The following is a 21,375-nucleotide window of genomic DNA, read 5'->3' on the forward strand; positions in this document are numbered from 1 at the left end:
CCCACTGCTTTTCTGAAGAGGGCACTTGTCTTAACTCCTCCTTAGGCTGCCACTTTGCAGTTAACCCTCTTAAGTGCTTCAGTGCAGAAGCAATGGGCTTCTGCAAAAACTCTATGAAACTCAAAATTAAAGGATTCTTGGTCAACCCAGATTATAGGTAAGAGCAAAGTGTTCCTCCCTTAGTAAAGCTGTACGGAGTAGCTAACTCCAGTTTGAGCTTCTGTATTTCTTTCTCTCTAGTAGGATTTTGCTAAAAGTAGCAAGAAGGAGCCAGAAAACATCCACATAGTAAATTTCCCTTCCTCTCTACATTGCTATGCTGCATTGCTACCTCAAGTAGCCTATGATCTGCCTTTCAAGGTGAGGTAGCTAGTGCCTGAAACTTAGCCCCAATGAACCATCTCTTCCAGGATTCACAACCATGTACTGCCCTCCCTTTAAATCTGGGATGGTCCTGTGACTAACTTTAAAACCTTAAGAAGGTCTGGCAGCTTTCACATTTGCCTAATTAGGATTCAGCTACCAGGTAAAGAAGCCCAAGCTAAGTCACATGGAGAAAGAGGTGACAGCCCTTCCAGCCATCCCACTCACACATGCGATGAAGTCATCCTGGATATTCCATCACCAGCCACCATGGACTCATTGAAGACCCCTGTGAGACCAGCAGAAGAACCACCCAGTTGGGAATGTCACAGTCAACCCACAGAATCAGAGAGGTATTAAAATGCTCATTGTTTTAACCATCAAGTTCAGGGATGGTTTGCCACACAGTAATAGGCAACTAACATACAATTTTTTGATCAAAAGTTTTACTACTGTGTAACAAGAGTCACAAGCTTTCCAGTCTGCAAAGCCTGAGTCCTTGCCATCTGCAGCCCAATACACTCATTAATTAAGCACCTCAGTTTTGTCACTTGCAGTGCCCTATTTCTAGATGCCAAATACAGCATTAACTAGAATGAGGTTTACCTGTGACAGAAAAATTAAAGTGATAGTGGCTTAAACTAAATATTAATTTCTCTCTCACATAAATTTAGCCAAGAAATAAATAATCTAGAGCTGACTTGACCCTCCCCCATTTCAGGGACCCCGGTTTTTTTTCTCTTGTTCTACCATCCTCAGCGCATGGTGTTTCTCTCATGATCCAACACAGCTGCTCAAGCTTCAGCCATAAGGCTCCCTTTCAACCAACAGAAGGTGAAAGGGATAAAGAAATGTATGTCTTTCCCTCAGGGACATTTCCTGAAGTTGCAGAGGACACTTCTGCCTATATCTCATTTGCCAGAACTTACTCACTTGGCCACAATAAACTGGATGATATGCTGAGAGAGGTGATCTTAATTCCAAATGGCTATGCGTTCTAATGTAAATCAAGGGTTCTACTAAGGAAGAGAAGAATGAATATTAGGGGTAAACTAGCAGTTTCTGCCACATATTGCTCTGATTACACTGGCTTTCTAGGCAATCCTGTTTTCTGGAGAGCACGTTCTTCTCCCCTGTTCTAATTATTCATACTTCCTTTGTCAACTCCAGAAGAAGAAGAGGGAGAAGGAGGAGAAAAAGGAGGAGGAGGAGGAGGAGAAGAAGGAGGAGGAGGAGGAAGAGGAGGAGGAGGAGGAGGAGGACTCAGAGTCAAGGAACACACCATTAACAATTCAGCATAGTTTAGTAGAATGAAAGCTCCTGTCAGTTCCACCCTGAGATGAAAGAAGATAAAAGCCCAGAAGTGCCTGAGACCCTGATACATCTAACTCCATGATTTGGTCCATCTTCTGCCTAACAGTAAACCAGCTAGGAAATTAAAAAAATCAATGTTCAGATCAAAATAAGCCACTCTCTTATATCATGAGAAAGATCCACAATCCATAAAAAGTCAAATCCATACAAAGAAAGCAAATCTATAAAAGTACAAGTGGAAAAAGCAAAAGTAAATTTAAAACCATACAGGCAACAAAAGACTCAGGACCTTCATATAGAACTCCATGGCCCATGTGAAGAGTCAGATCAAGTCTCTGGAGGAATGTTAACTAAAGATGAAAGACCTGATAGCTTACCTTGGAGAAGGAAACATGGGTAATAGGTTGGAATCAGGAGGTGGAGACAGTATTTATGACCAGACAAGAGGAGCCAGGAGGATACTGACTAATGTTGAAAAGTCTAGTGTGCATTTAAATACCCAAGATGGAGAGAAACATCAAATCTACCTCAACATTGCTAGAGAGGGAAACAGAAAAGCCAACATGACAGGTCATCTTAAAAGTCTTCAGGCTGATGGGCACCTGGGTGGCTCAGTGGGTTGAGCATCCAACTCTTGATTGTGGCTTGGGTCATGATCTCAGGGTCAGGGGATTGAGCGTCGGGCTCAGCAGGAAGTCTGCCCGAGATTCTCTTCCTCTCCCTCTGCCTCTTCCCTCCTCTCTCTCTAAAATAAAAAACTTTAAAAAAATTCTTCAGGTTGAGCAAATCTCTACTGAAAAAGTGTAGATCAAAATCTTCAGGGAAGAGGAAATGAAGTGACTGAACTCGTCAAGAGAAAGAAATGGGGTCTCTTGAGGAATTATCAGTCCAGGAAGATCATTTTTTGCAGCAAGAGGAGGAAAGTCCTAGAGGAAATGACAAGATGAGCATGCAAATGAAGAGCCAAAGACCTTCAGAGTGCAAGTCAAAGACCTTGAAGAAAAGCTAGAGAGCAGGGATGCCTGGGTGGCTCAGTGGGTTAAGTGGCTGCCTTCAGCTCAGGTCATGATCCCAGGGTCCTGGGATTGAGTCCCGCATGGGCTCTCCTTGCTCAGCAGGGAGCCTGCTTCCCTCTCTGCCTCTGCCTGCCTCTCTGCCTGCTTGTGTGCTCTCGCTCTCTCTCCTTCTCTCTGACAAATAAATAAATTAAAAAAAAAAAAAAAAAAGCTAGAGAGCATCATTTATCCTTCTCAAAACCGAATTACTTCTCTTGAAATAAAAGGTCATGATCATTGGACAAGAGCACAGGAGGCTGAAGGAAACCTTTTTATCTCAAGACAGGAGATTGCAAGCATGAGACACAGAACAGTGGAACCAGCAATTAAACTTGGGCTTCTAGATGATGATCAAATGGAGCAGTTTTCAGGGAGCAGTTGCTCTGGGCATGGGGTGCTATGTCCTCTGAGATGGAAGGGTCTCAGGGCTCCTCCCATCAGAAAATCTGGTGTTTCCAGTAGATTCAAATGGGAAGTTTAGGACAAGAAGACATGTACTTCCTCCCTGTATCAGTGAGAGTTCTGCAGAGAAACACAACCAATAGGCTACTTATGCATATATAAAGATTTATCTCAAGGAATTGACTTACATGATTGTGAGCTCTGGCAAGTCTGAAATCTGTAAGGCCGGCCCACAGGCTGAAAACTCTCAGGCAGGGAGGGTTTAAACTATAATACCTAGACTGACTATGCACAGCAGTCTTCCTCAGGAAAATCTAGGTTTTGCTTTTAAGGCCCTTCAATTAATTGGATGATCTTCAAGGATAATCTCCTTTACTTAACGTCAACTGATTATAGAGGTTAACCACATCCACAAAATAGCTCACAGCAACACCTAGATTAGCGTTTGATTGAATAACTGGGTACTATAGCCTAGCCAGGTTGACACATAACTAACTCCTCTGCTCCAAGAAGACTGGATGAACGAGCACCCCCACCCGTCCCGCCCCAGGTGGCTTCCCACCAATAGGTAGTTGTGCTCCTTATCCTCTCTCATGGGCTGGGTTTTTCTCTGGACATTCCCATCCAGGAAATGGAAGTATGTCACCTTCTGGGCTCATTGAGCCTCCGCATAACACTTCTACTCAAACCCATGAAACATGAAGGACCTTACACCATTTCACTTATTTTTTCTTCAAAATTATTTTGGAATTATCTACAATATTCTTAGCTTAGAAAACTTTTTACTACCCAACAATAAAAAATAAATAATCCAATTAAAAATGAACAAAAGACTAGCATCAACAGGTCTTCAAAGAAGATGTACAAATGGCTAATAAGCACATGAGAAGATGCTCAATATCATTGGCCATTAAGGAAATGCACGTCAAAAACCACAAGATAACACTTCTCCCCCTAGTTAGAACAGCTATAATAAAAAAAGATGGACAATAACAAGGTTGATGAGGATGTAGAAAATTGGAACTCTCATAGGCTGCTGATGGGATTATAAAATGGTGCAACCGCTTTGGAAAATAGTTTGAAAGTTCTACAAAATGTTAAACATAGAGTTACCATATGACCCAGCAATATCACACCCAAGAGAAATAACAACATATATCCACACAAAAATTCTCACAATGTTCTTAGTAGCATTATTTATAATAGCTAAAAAAGAGGAAGCTACCCAAATGTCCATCAACTAATGGATAAATAAAATGTGGTATATCTATACAATTGAATATTATTTGTCAATGAAAGGGAATGAAGTACTGATTTATGCTATAACAGGAACCCTGAAAACATCATGTTAAATGAAAGAAGCCCATTACAAAAGTCCACATATTACATGATTCCATTTATATGAAATGTCCAGAATAGGTAAATCCACAGAGACCAGGTAGATAGCGGCTCTTCCCAGAGGTGGGGGGAAAGGGGTTTGAGAGTGACTGCTAAAGGGTAAAGTTTCTCTTTGGGATGAGAAAATGTCCTGAAATTGGATAGTGGTAATGGTTGCACAACCCTGAATATATTAGAACACTGAATTGTACACTTTAAAAGACTGAGGCATGCCTGGGTGGTACAGTCCATTAAGCATCCGATTCCTGGTTTTGGCTCAGGTCATGATCTCAAGGTCGTGGGATCAAATTTTGCATTGGCACGTGCTCAGCGCAGACTCTGCTTGAGTTTCTCTCTCCCTCTGCCCCTCCTGCTCATTCTCTTCCAAATAAATAAATTTTTAAAAATAAAATAAATTTTTAAAATAAAATTAAAATTTTAAAACAAAATAAAAGATTGAATTTTATGGTATCCATGTCACTAAACTATTATTTAAAAACCTTTCACATAACTGGTTTTTACTTCTGTTCAAATTGCACCTTAATACAAATTTCAGAATTTTAAACTAGAGATAGTATGTTATTTTCATGATAGCATACTCTCTAGAAAATAAAAGTAGTAAATTTTAATTTGATGAGTCAGTCCACTATTCTCTAAACAATATATTGTATGAGCTGTTCAACCACTAGAGACATTTGAAATAGCAAAATACTTTTTTTTCCCTTTGTCAATAGTTCTGTGCACTAGTTACAAGAGAAACCTGAAAGTTGCTTGTGAGCTTGCTGGTCTCAATACATTTTAGTGGATTAAACAAACCACCTCTCAAAGCCAAGACTCTGGGAGCCGGGATTCCTGCTATGCTAACAGAGTCTCTCACCTGTCAGCCTACACTCTTTCCAATGGTCTACACAGCTCTGGAAATTAAAAAACAATCCGCGGTAATCGTCACGGCTTTGGGGTCTACAAACTCCTAGGAATTATAAGCAAAACGTGATATGTGTGTGCATTTTTTTCCCTGGGTAGAGCCTATACCTCTTATCAGCTTCTCAAAGACGGTTCGGAACCAATATTCAGAGACACAAGCCAGATGGGGCTGCATTTGGATTCTGTAACAGGATCGGTGGTTTTAGTTTACCTTGCGCCATTCCCTTTTTTCTTGTCACAGCGCCTGCTCTTTGGGGAGTGTTGGTGGGGGAGTCCTCCCTCTGAAATCCACAGTGCTGCTGGAGAATCTTCCCCTTTCATCTAGTTGCTAAATCCAATGTCATCTAGAAACTGTCTGCACTGTTCCCCCATTCTTCTACGACACCAAACGGCTCTTCAGAGAGGAGCAAGGAGAGTTGGGGAGAGGGCCAGAATCCAGATCCAGATTTTCTGAGGCTAGCTCCACTCCTCCCTCCCTTCCTCCCTCCCTCCCTTCCTTCCCTCCTTCTATCTTTCCACGGTTCCTCCTTCTCCTTCCCCTCTTTACCTCCTTTCTTCCTTCCTTCATTCTTTCCTTCCTTTCTTCCTATCCTTTCTTCTCTTCCTTCCCCTCTTTACCATCTTTCTGTGTTCCCTTCTTTACTCCCTCCCTTCCTTCCTTGCACCTAGAGGCTCAAATTTTAGCCCGAAGGCAGGGGTGGGACATTCCAGGCAGAGAAAGGCACTAGGTCAGGAAACAGCGTGGTTTAGGAGTGGTGGTTCCTGGGGCTGCACAGAAACGGTGAGCTCAGCGGCTAATAGGATTGGCCATGGCGAATCCCCCAGCAAGGCACGCGCTGCACGAAAGGACGAAGCGCCAGGGTGATTCAAGGTCAAGATTACAGAAACTCCGAAGCGAGAAGGAAGCTTAAAGAGCCAGGCGGTGCAGCCAGGCTGGGATGATGGCACTGTCCAGCCTGGCGGGAGAAGGCAGATTTAGCCCCGCCCCGACCGAGGGAGGAGGACTGGCCCAGCCCCTCCGCTCCGGGAATCTTAGACAAACGAGACCAAGACCACCTCTGAATCGCGGATGATTTGTTATCCAGCGAACTGAATGACAGTCGGCGACTGAGATAAGTCGGGAAAGTTGGGGAGTGCCTGGAGAGAGAGGACGATTTTCTCTGGGATCTGTGTGCCTCCTCTTTGCCTCCCCCTTCCGGCTCCCACTTGGTAGCATCTTTCTGATCCCCTTATCTCTTAAGGCGCTCAGGGAAATGCCCCCCTGCAGGAGCCTTCTGGGAAATGCTACTCTGGCCAGGAACCATGAGTCCCGCAGCCCCGGTAAGGAACAGTCCTCTGGGACAGGAAGAAGGGCCTAGGGTGGAGTGGGTGTCCCTCTCAAAAAGGGTTTGAGTCCAAGAGCCCTTCAGGCCCCCCGACAGTCCCTGTTCTCTGAATGACACCCTAGGTCTGCTCTTAGGTGGGTGCTTATGGGTTTGAGCTATTCAAGGAAGCGATCATGGAGGGGCAGACCCAGGTGGTAGACACAGAAACAGTCTTCTTTTCCCAGTTGGTCCTCCTCCAATCATTTTATGCCCTAGAAAGATCTTTTGAACCCACAAATCAGACCACCTAACTCTTGAAACCCCCACCCCCAAGCTCCAGCCACTATAAGAGCTGTAAGAGCTCATAAGAGCCAAGCAAGCCATGAGCCTGTCATCCAACGCTTCGTGTTACATCCTTGCAAACCCTACAGCTCCATCCCCTGCCACTCCCCATGCTCTCCCCATCCCTGCACTCTATTTTCCAAACACACTGAAGTACTGGACATGCTTTTGAACTTTCTGATCAGTGCTCATATGATTCTCTTAGCTGTCCCCTGGGAAACTCCTACTCATCCCTCAAGGACCCTTTTTAGCCTCCTCGGGAGGCCTTCCTGAACCTCTTGGGCAAAGTGAGACTCCTCTCCCATAGTTAAATCATATCCTGTGTTTACATTTAGCCTCCCCCCCCCCCAGACTGGAAGCTGGGGAAGGAAGGAGGAAAGGCCTTGTCGGCTGCTCCTTTGTGCCCCCAACTGGCGCCCAGTACAGGGCGTGGCAAAAACTGAGTATTGAGAAAACATGGCAAAACTAGGAGCCTGGCTCCTCCTCGCAACCTTACTTTTTTCAGAGAGTGAGTTCATGATTTTTAGGTAATGTATTTCATGATAAATGAGCACACAGATGTCTTGGCAAAATAAAATTACAGGTGCAGCTTCTCACCTGTGCTCCCGGTCAGCACAGGCTTACCGCCCAGGAGAAGCCTTGTACATCCCTTCTCTAGGGCTGCAGACTACAACTCCCAGAAGCCTCGTGGGCGCCCATCTCTCCCCGCCCACCCCCTCTGGGAGGTGGGGCGGGGCCAAAGGGCGGGGCCCAGGGCTAGCCTAGCCCAGGGCGCAGCCTGGGGATTGAAATGCCCCAGGCGTTGTGGGGCACACAAAGCGCAGGCGCAGCAGCTTGGGTAGCCTCAGCATCAAGTAGCGGCGGTTTTGGCAGCAGCATCCGCAAGAGGTGTGGACAGGTGGGTGCATCCAGGGGAGGCTGGAGAGGGAGTTTGCACCTGACCCTCTGTCTGACCAGTGTTAGGACTTGGAGAAGGGAGGGAGCCGCAGGAGAAGCATGGACAAAGTCAGGCCTTCCTGCTCAGGTGTGCCAGCCCTTACTACGCAGCAACAGGTGTGAGCAGGTGGGGGAGGGGTAGAGGCACCCTCTTGCAAGTAAGTCGCCCTCAGAAACAGAGTGAACCTGGATTCCAGTCCAAGCTCCTTCACATACATGGACAAGTCATTTGCTGTCCCTCAGTTTGTCCACCTGTAAAACAGGAAAGATTCTGCCCATCTAATGGAGTTACAGTGGGGACAAAGTGAAGTGGTATAGTATGTGCAGCGATATCTGAACTTTGCTGCACATTAGAATCCCCTGGGATCTTTAAAGACTATCAGTGCTCGCCTCCCAGCCCCGGACCTTTCTGATTTCGTTGTTAAGGAGCATGACCTGGGTATTGAGAGTTTTAAAATCTCCTACTGGTGTGATGGTTAGAAACTGGGACTGCTGGGTGTGAAGGCAGGTTCCCCTGCTTTCTAATCAGGGAGATCTGCATGAGTGATTGAACTTCTCCATGCCTGTTTTCTGTTAATAACAAGGATTTTTGTGAGGCTTCAACAAGATAATAGATGCAAACACTGAGAAGCCTGCCTGACACATAAGGCTCGGGCAATCAGAGCTGCTTTTGAACTATCATTTTACATACTTCATAAATGCCTCAGTTGAGGTGCAAGTGGGAGGGAGGCTTTTCTTATCATGAAAGTCCCTCATTCATTGCCATGATTTTAGTAGTCTGTGCTGCCAGCATTTTGAAATTCTAGGGTTTCCAACAATGTAAGCGTTCCTCACCCCAGCCTCTACCTGCCTCATAGACACGCCTTCACAGATCTAGAAAAGGAAGCCAGCGGAAGGGACATGGTCAAGGTTATGGAGCTGAGGTTGGAATCCAGGCTCCCGGGCCCCATTCCCACCCCCGCACAATGGGTGGCTGCTCTGCTGACCCCACAAGAACAGTGCTTTCATTATCCTGCTGGAGCAGAGAAGGAGACAAGCAGGCTTGCCCTTGTTTGTTTATGAACACTCCCTTAAAGGTTTCCTCGGTGGCTCCCTCAGGGAGGACCAGGGAGGACAGGGCTGGGGCTTCTCTCTGGGGAGCTGCCTGGGGGGGGCTGCTGGTGAGGCCTGTGTATCCCATGGCTCCTCTCACAGGTCCCGCCTGACCCCACCCTGGAAAGTCCTTTTGAAGAAATGGCCCTGGTGAGGGGCGGCTGGCTGTGGAGACAGAGTGAGTGACCCTGGGCCAAATCCTTGTCTGTCTGTACCTTGTCCAGGGGCAGGAGGGGACAGAAGTGGCTTGTTGGGTATGCCCCAGTGAACCATTCTCCCAAGAAACAAGACCCTCTTTCCCCCCTCTCCTCCTTTGTTCATACTCTTCCCACTTTTTGGAATGTCCTTCCTATTTCTGACTGCTTGGTAAATGTCCCCTTCTGTGAGGAGCCTTCTCTGACTTTGCCTCTAACCCCTGCTCCAGCCTCTGCTGTAGCACCAACAGTGTAAGCTCCCCACACTGTTCCCAATGCTTCATACATACCTTCGTGATAGCATTGATCCCCCTATAATAGAACCGCCTTTACCTGTGGGTCTTACCACTCCCCATACTGGCCCCAGACTGTAGGCTGCTTAAGAGCAGAGGCCGGTTTTGAGGCTCAGCACATCCACAGCACCCTAGCCCAGGGCTGGTCACAGAACAAGGCTTAGAATAAAATGAAAATGCCTCTGTGCTTTGGAATCTGTAAAGCTCGAAGAAGGTCCCTATGTCTTTGCCCTTTCTGTTAAGATTTTCAATTGTAAAATGGCTGAAGGTAGGGCTCAGGCTTCCAGACCCACCTCTGGCCAGAATCGTGATCTGAACAAGAGCTACCCTGGGTTAGGAGCTCTCCAACGACCCACGACCATACTCACTTCATTCAGTTCAGCAATCACTGAGCCCAGGTCCTGCTGGGTGCCGGGTCCAGTATGGGGAGCTGCGGGCCCCCCAGTCTGGTAGCTACACAAAAGGCTGTCACACAAGTCGGAGATAAGAGATAAGATGGAGGCTCAGATAAGGAGAGGTCTTTGTCCTTGAAGAAACCTGGGGCTTGGCCTTGGAAGCCCCCAAGGAAGGAATCTGGTTATTCATTTACCATTGAACACATCATGGGGTCTCTGTTATGTATTAGGCCCAATGAGAGGCATTGGGTGAGCAAGGCAGAAAGAGGCCCTGCCATCATTTCAGGAGGTAGATAGATAAGAAAGGGGGGGGTCACAACAATGGGGGTTGGGGGTAAGGGGGGGTTCCTGCCCTCCTGCAGGCTCTGCTATCAGCCCACCTAGCAAATGTGGACCATCACATAGGCTCCATCCTCCGCCGCTGGAAGCGGAACTGGTTCGCCCTGTGGCTGGATGGGACCCTGGGCTACTACCGCGACGAGACTGCGCAAGACGAGGAGGACCGCGTGCTCATCCAGTTCAACGTCCGCGACATAAAGATTGGCCAAGAATGCCATGGTGAGAAGCCCTTTCCCCTCTGGCACTGTGACTCTGGCCACAGCCCTCTCACTACATCTGTCTGATAACACCTGCATCAGGCTCTTTGTCCCTTCAGAGGGCTTCCACAGATAATGCTTCTAGGCCTCTACCAACGCCAGCTTGTGCGAGTGCGAATTAAGAAATGAGTTCCTTATTGAGTTCCGGCCCTGTGCTGGGCCTGGGTCCTATACTGGGATCACAGAGGTGAGTCTGACACAGTTCCTGCCTTCCAGGTGCCAGGAACGAGATAAAGATGAAAAGAAATAAGGAGGACCAGAGAAGTTTAGTAACTGGCCCAGAGTCACACAGCAAATCTCCTCCACCAAGACTCAGGCCACAATTATAATAGGGTCACTGATAGATGTCTCTAACAAGGGCTATAGGCAATGTGGAAAGGCTGAAAGGTTCTAAAGAGTAAAGCAGAATCCCAAAAGAAAGTGTGTGGGATCAGAGGAGGCTGGCAATGGCCTAGATCAGGACCCAGAGGTCGATTCCTATTCTTGTTTCTATTTTACTGGGGGACCTGGGACCTGTGCCTCGTGGAATCTCCGTATGCGTGTGTCTGCCTTTAGATGTGCAGCCCCCAGAGGGCCGGAGCCGAGATGGCCTGCTGACCGTGAACCTGCGGGAGGGTTCCCGTCTCCACTTGTGTGCAGAGACCAAGGATGATGCCATGTGAGTCCTCCCGGAGAGGATAGGGCAGAATGTTGGGGAATGTACCCAGATGCCTTCTCCTGCTGGGCCTTCTGATTCCCAAAGTGTAGAAAGAGGGGAGGGGACAAAGATTGTCAGCAGGGTGGAGGCTGGGCACAGTGCATCTGAATGGCTCACCGTGATTGGTAGTGTACCCAGGAAAGTCCTCACCCAGAATGTGATGGAACCCGCATACTTGCCTCAGGTGCGTGGTCCCCAATCATAGAGAGTCATGTATTTACCTGACAGAGATGTGCTCTCACTTGGGCTGATACAGAGGAAAAGACAGCTCAGTGACATCCATAAAGGGTCCTCCTTCCCACTGTCTTCTGAAAAGATGCCTTGGTGGGTGGCCTTCATCTGAGGCACAGTCCCAGATCTGCCTAACTGAGGCAGCCCACTATTGTTCCAGGGACACCCCAATGTCAGGTGCAGGTCCACACTGCAATATGGGGTGTGCCTGCTTCCTCACATTCTTTCCCTTCCTACCCTCTGGCTGAGGGTCAGTCGGCCTTTGCATTGTAGAAGAGAGAAAGAGATGGGGTGTGTGGCAGTGGGGGAAGCTGAGCTCCGGGCAGACAAAGCACAGAGCCGCCTTGTCCACCCCAGCCAGATGCCATGGCAACCAACAAAGGCCTGATTGTCTGGTGTCCACTGGGCCTTCACAGGCTCTGGGGTCAGAGTGTTGGGGAGCTGTGTTGGTAGATTTGGGGTGTGGAGGTGAGCTGCATTGAGAGGCCCAGCCCAAGCGTGCCAGAATCTGAAGGCCCCTAGGAAACCACCCAAGCCCAGCCGTCTATTGTCTAGACAGGGAAACTGGAAGAAGGGAAGGGTGTGGGCTAAGAATGAATTAGGAGGCTCCAGCTCCAGTGAGGGCTCTGTCCGTGTGACTGGGGTGGGAGGGGGGTCACCTCTGTCCATCCAAGGGAGTCAAGAGACTGGTTGAGGAGGAAAGTAAGGGGCCTACATCTTGGGGCCTGACCTCTCACCTCCCTCCTTATGCTTTGGGGTTTGTTTTGCAGAGCGTGGAAGACGGCGCTGCTGGAGGCAAACTCCACCCCGGTGAGCAACACCATTCTCTCCTTTTCTCCTCACCACCCCTTCCTGCCATGGAATCATGGGTGATTCAGACTCGGTCTCCGCCTGCCAGGAGTTCTCAGTTCCCCTAGATGCAAGCGAATAGGTTTGTGTGGACTCAGACATGCTGAGTCCTGAGTGGAAAAGGACAGAAGACAGACAACTGGTGCTTGGAGGAAAGAGAGAAAGAGCGAGGTGGCCTGTCAGTTGGGCGAAAGGAACCGCCTTTTATTGAGCAGCTGTCGTATGCCTGGCGTGACGCGGGTCCAGTTCTGGCTGCTCGAGGCAGTCCTGTGAGGTAGGGATTCTTGTTCCCTCTCTGCAGATGATAAGATTGAGCTTCATTCATCCACACAACAAATATTTACTGAGCTCCTACTATGTGCCAGGCACTGTGCTGAAGGGCAGCGGTCAGAGGTGAACTAAGTTGGGAGGTGTGGGCCTTGCCTTCCTGGACTCAGCCTAGTGTGCAGCCAGACGGGAAGCAACTGGGCACATAGTTCATGATTCTGTTGCAGTCATGGGAACTGCTCTGACAGGACGTGCTGCGTGCACTCCGTGTGACCACCTTGGTGGCCTGATCCTGGTGGGAGTTCAGACAAGGCTAAAGCTGAAACCTGAAGGATGGACTGGCTTCATCCTTCAAATCAACTGGCTGAAAGGGGTGCAGTGGGGTGAAGGGAACAGCTTTCCAGGCAGAGGAACTGCACATGCAAAGGCCCTGAGAAAGGTTATGACTTAAGCAAGTTCAAGAACAGAATGAAGGCTGGGGCAGCTGGAGATTAGGGATGGAGAGCAGGGGAGAGAGCCTGGCATGATGGGATGTGTTTCCGACATTGGTTTCTGCCAAGAACACCAGAGGGTCATTGAAGGCTTTTAAGCAGTGGGATGAGATGAACAGATCAGACCAGATTTGTATTTTTAAAAAGATAAGTCTGGCTGGTAGGAACAGACAGCAGAGGGTTAAGAGTAGATGCCAGGAGACTAATTACTTCTAACTAGGCTGGGGCAGAGTTCTGGTGACTGGCTGGAGGTCTGGACTAAGCTGATAAGGATCAGACATATTTAGGAGGTAGTCAATGGAGCTTAGTGATGGATGAAGGTGTGGGTTTGAGGAGCCGCCCAAAGCCCACAGCTCACGGGTGCCCCAATTTGGCCCATCTGCCTGACTCCATATTCAGCGCCTGCTCCTTCTGTCTGTGGCACAGGGGCGCCTGATCTCATCTAGAGAGAAAGTCTGGGGAGAGGTAGCAGAGAAGACATGATTGTGTTTAGAACCCTTCTTGGGTCTGCATCTGCTGGGGGTGGGGCATCGTGCTCGGTGCCTGCCATTGTTTGTACCATTTAATCTCCCAACAGCCTTGGTAGGGTAGGTACTTTGAGTCCCATTTTACAGATAGGGAAGGTGACCTTCAGAGAGGAAGTGACTTAGCCATAGCCTCACAGTCTTAAGTCAGTGGAAGAACCTGTACAGTACCTTGGCCAGTGAGACAGGGAGGGAAGGGCATCATCTGCATTAAGAGCTGCGTGAGCAGAGGTGGACAAGTGGGGTGTGCACACACGTGTGTGTGTGTGTGTATGTGCACACGCGTGTGCAAGGGGCCAGAGTCTGGCCTGGCTGAACCATAATACACGGAGGGAAAGAAATGGGAGAGCTGACCTCTGAGGAGCAATGAAGGGTATTAAGCAGGGAGGACTGTGGCCAGACTTCAGAGAGCAGACCCCAGCTTCTGTGTGGAGGTTGGATCAGAATCTGGGAGTGAGGAGGCAGGGGCAGCACTCAGCAGGGTGGAGGTCCCCTGTTAGCTAACTTGGCTCTGAGCTCCAAATCCCCCCGATGCAGGCAAATCCGTCCCACCCGAAAGAGGCCGAAGGAGGTGAGGGCTGACCGTCTGTGCTCTGTGACTCTATGAAGCTGCCTTGTCCCTTCTCTGCCTGTGCACCTTCCCACCACTCTGCTTCCCACAGCTCTCTGCTCTGACCCTCTCTCCACCTCTCACTACCCCTGCTTCACACACACCCCTCTGGTCCCTGGGCTTGCTCAAGTAGAATGTGTTTGCGCTTCTGTCTCTGTACCAGGGGCTGCCTGGCTCCGAGTGTCCATGCCTGCCCATGGCTGCTCTCCGTCCTGTGCTTATGGAGGAGTGACCCGCACTTTGTCCCTCCATGTCCTGCAGATTTATACCCCCTCTGGATGGAGGCTGTTCCAGGGAAAACAGGGCCAGAAACCCAGCCAGGGGCAAGGCTGGAAGGCCAGTGTAGGGGGGAGGTGGGTGGGAAGGTAGATCAGACCTGTTCTGTCCTCCCTGGAGACTGGGAGCCTCAGCAGCCTAAAAGAGGCGAAGTTGAGCTAATTCTGGAGACTCTACCGATCCTTCTCTGTGTATCTTTGGCAAAGTCACTGCCCCCTCTGAGACTCCCTCCATTACCATGGGCTGAAGAGGAAGAGGACAACTCTTCCCCCTGACCAGCTGACAGAGGGGGCCGGTAGGGCCTGTTAAAAGCTCTGAGCTGCTCCAGATGTAGAGGGCCTCTGACAGCTCCTCCCTCCCTCCCTCCCCCTTCTTGGGTTTCTGTGGCTTAAGCAGGCCCCAGCTGGAGCCACCGTCCCTCCCAGGAGCCGCCGAGTTTGCCCCAAGGTCAGGTGTGTGACCAGCTCGTGGAGCCCCTGTAAGGTTGAGAGGCGGATCTGGGTAAGTGCTGGCTCAGCTCTCCCTGCCTCTGTTCTGGCCATGACAATGCGCCTCCAGAACTGGGCTCAGTCGCCTCCCTTCCCTGCTCACAAACATTCCATGGCTCCCTATCACCCACAGGATACCACCCATAGCCCCATTTTCAAGGTCCTCAGGATCTGGCCTGGGTGAGTCTCGTCTACCACATCTCCCTTCTCCCCTGTGCTCCAGGTGCTCTGCTGTTTCCTCTGTTCCCAGCTGTGCCAGACCCATTCCCTCCTCCCAGGCTTTGCCATTCTCTCTGGGCCATTCTCTCTGTGGTGAAAACTCCTAGTTTCCTTATTCACCTGACAAACTGATGTTTAGCCTCTAGGAGCCACTTCAAAAGCTGCCCCCTCCTCAGGGAGGACTTCCCAGACCTCCACTCACAGCCTGCTGCACTAAATGCTTAGTATTGTCTTCTTAGGCCTGGGTACAAGTCCCTGTATTTTGGTCTCTATTCTCCCACGAGACCTGGGACTTGCCCCAAGGTAAAGACCAGGTCTAATCAGCTCTGCACCTAAGGCGTCTAGCACAGTGCTGGGTATACAACAGGTACTCAATGAGTGCTCAGTGATCGGGACAGTCTTTTGACTCTCCTTATTCCTGGTGCATGGAGCTAGGGCAAAAGTGGGCCTCAGACAGTGTTCACCAAATGAGCAAATGAGTGAATAACCAAAGGGAGGAAGGAGGTGGGAAGACCCTCTGTAATGGCATCACTACCGCATATCATAATTTAGTCCGTATTTGTCCCCCTTCCCCACCCCAGAATCTCTGGAAAGCAGGAGTGGGGGATGGATCCTCTCTCTGTCCCCAGTGTTCAGCAGGGCATGGGGTGGGTGCAGGGGAGGCCCCTCCTCTTACAGCCAACTATGAATTCCTTTCATGGCACAGTGGTGCTCAATGTGGCTGTGCCTTTGAATCAATTAAGGACTTATAAAAAAAATTCAAGCATTCAGATCCTACCTCTGGATGCTCTAATTCCATAGGTCTGGAGTAGGGCCTTGGAAATCTCTGGTTTAAAAAACTTTGGGTAATATCGATGTGCAGAACCACTGAACTGAAAGGCAATATAACTGGGCCAGGTCACTTGATTCATCAGTGGCAGGACTAGGACTTCTATCCCAGCATTCTGAGTCCTCCCCCTTGCCTGAACGAGGATATAAGTGTTTTAGGCATCCCCGTGTTTAAAGCGGGGATGCCTAAAAATGGGATTTAAAAAGCTGTAAACCAAGTAACAAGACCTTTTCTGAGGAAACAGTTGTATTTGTATGTGGCCCCCTGACTGGCTGACCCTGTACTTACAAAAGGGGCTGGGCTTTCAGGGAGGGAGAGAATCAGGGATCAAGGCCTTAGGTTCTATCCATGAGGTCTCCAGATGATCCCCTGCCCTGTTGCCAGGCGACCCGCCTGAGTTTTCCTCTGGGCCTCCCAAGACCAGAAGGTAGAAACAGGTGCCACAAGGGGTATGAGGTGGTGTTTTCCACTCTCTCCAAGGCCCAACCGCGCCCCTGGCTCACTGTGCAGCTACTGGGCAGATGTAGGCTCTAGACCTCAAGTCCTCTACAAATAAAAGTGGGGATCTGAGTGTTTGGCTCTCTGTAGGCCCTTCTAGGCATGGAGCTCAGATCCTGGCCACCCTCTGTTAGAAAGCCCAAATGGATCACCTTTAGGGGAGAGCACAGTGAGGGAAGTCACTTGAGACTGAGCATTGATTGTCTGAACCTCCTGCATTTCCCTGGGACTGGTCATTGTCCCTAACTTGAGGCTGGACTTAGAGCTGGGTGACTCGCTGGTATTTGACTCACTTGAGATTAATTCAATCCATTAGACACCTATCATGTTCGGAGACATGATTAGACCTTTCTTTATGGGGTGGGGGGGGGGTCTCCCAGTCCGATGGGAGACATACACACTCGCAGGGATACAAACAATGACACTGTAGAGTGATTGGTGCTGTGATAAGGGGAGTCTAAGGGCCCCATCAGAACCTGAGGTTCAGGGAGGGTGATACTTGGGTTCAGTCTGAAAGAGAAGTTAGGTAGTTAGATGAAAAATGGTGAGAAAGGCAGCCCCATCAAAGAGAAATGGCATGGAAATTTGAAATCACAGGTGTGCTTGAAGAACTCCCTTTATAGCCAAACTTTTTTTTTTTTAATTCATTCATTTGAGAGAGAGAGAGAGAGACCACAAGTGGGCAGTAGGCAGAGGGAGAGGGACAAGCAGACTCCCTGAAGTCAGATGCTTAACCGACTGAGCCACCCAGGCGCGCCCCCATAGCCAAACTTTTTTTTTTTTTTTTTTTTAGATTTTATTTATTTATTTGACAGACAGAGATCACAAGCAGGCAGAGAGGCAGGCAGAGAGAGAGAGGAAGGGAAGCAGACTGCCTGCTGAGCAGGGAGCCCGATGCGGGGCTCAATCCCAGGACCCTGGGATCATGACCTGAGCCAAAGGCAGAGGCTTTAACCCACTGAGCCACCCAGATGCCCCTATAGCTAAACTCTTGCAAGAGTTGTCATGACATGTTGATTCCATCCTTCACCTCTCAATCATTCTTCAACTCTCCATAGCCTAGATTCTTATCCCAACCACGCCACTGAAAAATGTTTTTTTCAAGGTTACCCACAGCTTCCAAGTTGCCAAAACCAATGGCTTAATCTCTTAGCACTGGCCAAAAAGATGGACAGAAGAGCATATTTAGAAGTTAAAATCATGAGACCTGCCTGGTAGCTGTTGTGATGTGGAAGACAAGTGTGTGAAGACAAGGGTGCGGACCTGATGTCTTGGTTTGAATGCATGGTGGTGGCATGTAGATAAAAGCACTTATAGAAGAAAAAGTTTGGGAGATGCAAAGGTGATGACATCACTTTGGGATTGGAATTTAAGACACCTAGACTTCTAAAGAGAGTTGGACCATTCAGGTGTGACAGCCAGTTTGAGATATAACATGGAAGGGGGGGCTAAGAAGAAGGGAGCAGGAGAGAAGGGGACCTGCCCCCTCTCCAGATCTGCTCCCCTTGGGATAAAATGAGGGGCTTGAATTCGGACCTTCCATTTAATTCAGCATATATTTATTGTTTCTTGCTATGCATTGGGCCCTGCACATAACAGAAATTAATCAGAGTCCTTGCTTATAAGTAGCTCACATTTGGCGTGCAGGCAGGAAAGGCCAGGAGGAAAGACGGGGGGAAAAGGCACTAGCAGAGTCCACAGAGAACTCAGGAAGAAAGGATTTTTTTCTGAAACCAGAGGGTTTCCTGGAGTGGGTGGCTTTTGAATTAGGCTTTGAGGGGTTGATAAAATCCTAACAGAGAGACTGCATACCTCCCTCCCAGAGACAGCAATGACCACTCTTTTCTGAGCCCCCATCCCCAGCTCTGTGGTAATGTGAAGATAATAGTGTCTGCAGTAAGGACTAGAGGAAGTTACACATGTGGACACCTCCCTCAGGGCCTGGTACATGATAGATGCTCAATAATACTTTACTTTCCAACCCTACCCTTCCCCTCCCCAACCTTTTACTTCTGGGCCTGGGGCTTGGCCAGATGCCCCACCCCATGATGAGGAGAGTAGAGAAATCCACTGGATTTCTCCAAATGGGACCATTGGAGAGCAGCTAGCAAATAGTAGACTGTGTCTGGAAGTTGGGAGCCATGGAGAATTTTTGATTAGGGGAGTGCTAGCTAGGAGGCCAGGGCAGGAAAATGGGATCACTGGGAGCTGGATGTAAGGGCTAAAGTTTTAGAGGACAAGGACCATGGACCATGTGGAGGAGGCAGGGCCTTTTTCCAGGAGCTTGCTGGTTCCTAGGGAACCATTTCTAAACTCGGGGAAGTGGTTTTGTGGGTCCAGAAGGACCTAAGCCGGGTGTGTTGGGGGAGGAGACCAAACGGGGACAGAGTTTCCAGGCAGTTAACCCAGTCGAGCTCCTCAGGTTCGTGTCTACAGCCCGTACCAGGACTACTATGAGGTGGTACACCCCAACGCGCATGAAGCCACATATATCCGCAGCTACTACGGACCGCCCTATGCAGGTAAGTATCCCGCCCGGTCCGCCCCCTGCCCCATTCCATTGCCAAGCCCCACTCTTGTAGTGACCACAGATTTTTCCCAGGCGGGACCCTCCACTGGGCCCTCCCCAACCGGAAATTCGAAATATCTCATGGACCAGCGGCCCCCACACTCCATAGATCTGACCTTTCCTCTCAAGGCCGGCCCTTTTTCAAGGGCTGTCCTGTAATACCCGTTTCTGAGCTCGTCGCGACCCCTGGTGGCTAAACGTGGGAACGGCCGCCTCCCGCCCGAAGGGCTGGTGGTTGGGAAAGCCCACCCTCTGATGTGTCAAGGAGGTTCTTAAAGATCCCGGAGTTTTCTCGCTGTCGCACCCTAGACCCGCAGCCTCAGAATGTCCGTAGCAGATTTAAGGCTTGTAAGCCCTGGGGAAAGAGTGCAAGTCCTTTCCGAATCAAGGCCTCAGTTTCTCCAACTGAGGTGTAGGAAAGTGGGCTCAGCCCCTTGTCCTGGGTTGGGCATGAGCCTAGGGGAGGAGAGGGACAAAGATCTCTCTGCTCCTAAGTCCCCAGCCCTCACGGCTCTCTCCACAGGCCCCGGCGTGACGCACGTGGTAGTGCGGGAGGATCCCTGCTACAGTGCTGGCGCTCCACTGGCCATGGGCATGCTTGCTGGGGCTGCCACAGGTGCAGCCCTCGGCTCACTCATGTGGTCGCCCTGCTGGTTCTGACCCCTGGGACTCGGAGTGTGGACCCTGCGCATAGACCAACAAACCCCTGTTCTTACTTGACCCCACCCACCGCTACTCTAAGCTCTGCCATACTTTGGCTCCTTCTCCATTAGCCGCTTCTGGACTTGGATCATCCATCCCACTCCCCAACACTATATTGGAAGAAGCTATCATTCTAGGCGCAAACATAGCTCAAAATCCTTGTATCTCCTGCCAGACACCCCAGAATTTTGTTATAGACATATATGGACAGGTTTCCTGCAAATACACCAAGACACAGAAAACACAGTTCATGTGACTTCAAGGTCCCATGTGCTGAAGACACAGGAGTCAGGTTCTTTCCTCCAGCTGCTCCAGGGTTTGTAGGAAAAACAGAAGTAAATACACACTTGACAAGGCAGACTTATCCATCCTTTGGCCCATGAAGGTAAAAGCAGATGAAGGTAGGCTAGGAGTAGGGTTGTTGACAAGAGTGCAGAGCAGTAAATATCACGGCATGTCCAAGGACTTAAGAGTTCATTTAGGCTGAGGTGAGGACTGGGATCAGATCATGATGGCCCTCCAGGCTAAAGAGCTTGCTGGATAAAGGCGAGATGTAAGCTCTTTGAAGGGAAGTTTCATGATTGTGCCTATAATGAATTTATTGCCTATTTTGCTAATATTGACACATACTCAAATCCAAAACACTCTCTGAAGTTAGCCCCATCCTTTCCACTATCAGCTTCCTGGGTCCCTTGTTCTTTCAGTGCTCAGAAAACATCTATTCCCTATGTTAGGCTGCCTGGGGCAGCAATCGAGCTGAAGCTGGGGTCTCCTTGCTGGGGGCAGATGAGCTCTGTTTGGAACCTCTAGCCCTAGGATGGTGCCTCCATCAGGAAATGCATTCCTGGTCCCCAGGAACTTGGACCTGTCTCCATAACTGTGGCTGTCAACCATCTCAGGCTTTGTCTTTTCCTTCACTCTGGGGGAGATGGCAGTGTTCACCTCTTGGGCCTGATCCACTGGGAAGCCTCACACGTGCCTTCCTGTCAGGTGGCCCAGCAGTCTCTCCATTTGGCTTGCTTCCAGTTTCTTTTCCCATTCTGTACTAATAGAAGTGCTAACATTCCTGGCCAGTAGCCAGAGTAGCCTGCTAAAGTTCCCTTGTAAACAGAGGCTCCAATGGCCTTGCTGCAGAGACTAATAAAGATGTGATTGGCTCTAGCCCTGGCTCTGGCTTTTTTATCTATAAACCACATCCTGCCCCCCCCCCCCCCCCGGGGCCTTGTTCCCCCTGGGACATCTCAGTGACTCAGCACCTACTAGTGCCTTCTTTGGTGTACTGGGAAGAATGTGTAGATTCTGCGGGCAAGTAGAACTGGTGACAGCATGTTAACTGAGCATTTTGGGGGCAACTCACTTAACCTTTCTGGATCTTGCTTTTCTCACCCATAGATAAGGTGGCAGGTTGCAGGTGGCCATCCCCAAGGGCTCAAAGGGAGAGGCTGTATCCGGGTCTCTGCCATCTGATCTGTTGGGTGATCCAGGTTTTGCCCTGTCTGCTGAGAGTCTGGTGGTGTAGGGGTCTTTTCCAATAGGTT

General features: G+C 49.4%; 1 protein-coding gene across 4 annotated transcripts; it reads left to right on the forward strand.

Annotated features, from left to right (window-relative positions):
• The first annotated feature begins 6,737 nt into the window (after nt 1–6,737).
• LOC111159445 (pleckstrin homology domain containing B1) lies at nt 6,738–20,998 on the forward strand. Of its 4 annotated transcripts, none has more exons than XM_022521930.1 (8): nt 6,738–6,755; nt 9,212–9,287; nt 10,397–10,549; nt 11,143–11,245; nt 12,286–12,325; nt 14,929–15,033; nt 18,989–19,088; nt 19,659–20,998. In XM_022521930.1, the coding sequence occupies exons 1-8, from the start codon at nt 6,738–6,740 to the stop codon at nt 19,793–19,795; spliced, it is 732 nt and encodes a 243-aa protein (XP_022377638.1). In that variant the 3' UTR covers nt 19,796–20,998. The 4 variants fall into 4 exon arrangements, with proteins under 4 accessions (XP_022377638.1, XP_022377639.1, XP_022377637.1 ...); XM_022521929.1 differs by lacking the exon at nt 6,738–6,755 and adding an exon at nt 7,897–7,979; XM_022521931.1 differs by lacking the exon at nt 14,929–15,033.
• The last annotated feature ends 377 nt before the right edge of the window (nt 20,999–21,375 follow it).

Source organism: Enhydra lutris, unplaced genomic scaffold (assembly GCF_002288905.1).
Source record: "Enhydra lutris kenyoni isolate GAN:26980312 unplaced genomic scaffold, ASM228890v2 scaffoldscaffold68, whole genome shotgun sequence".
NCBI lineage: Eukaryota > Metazoa > Chordata > Mammalia > Carnivora > Mustelidae > Enhydra > Enhydra lutris.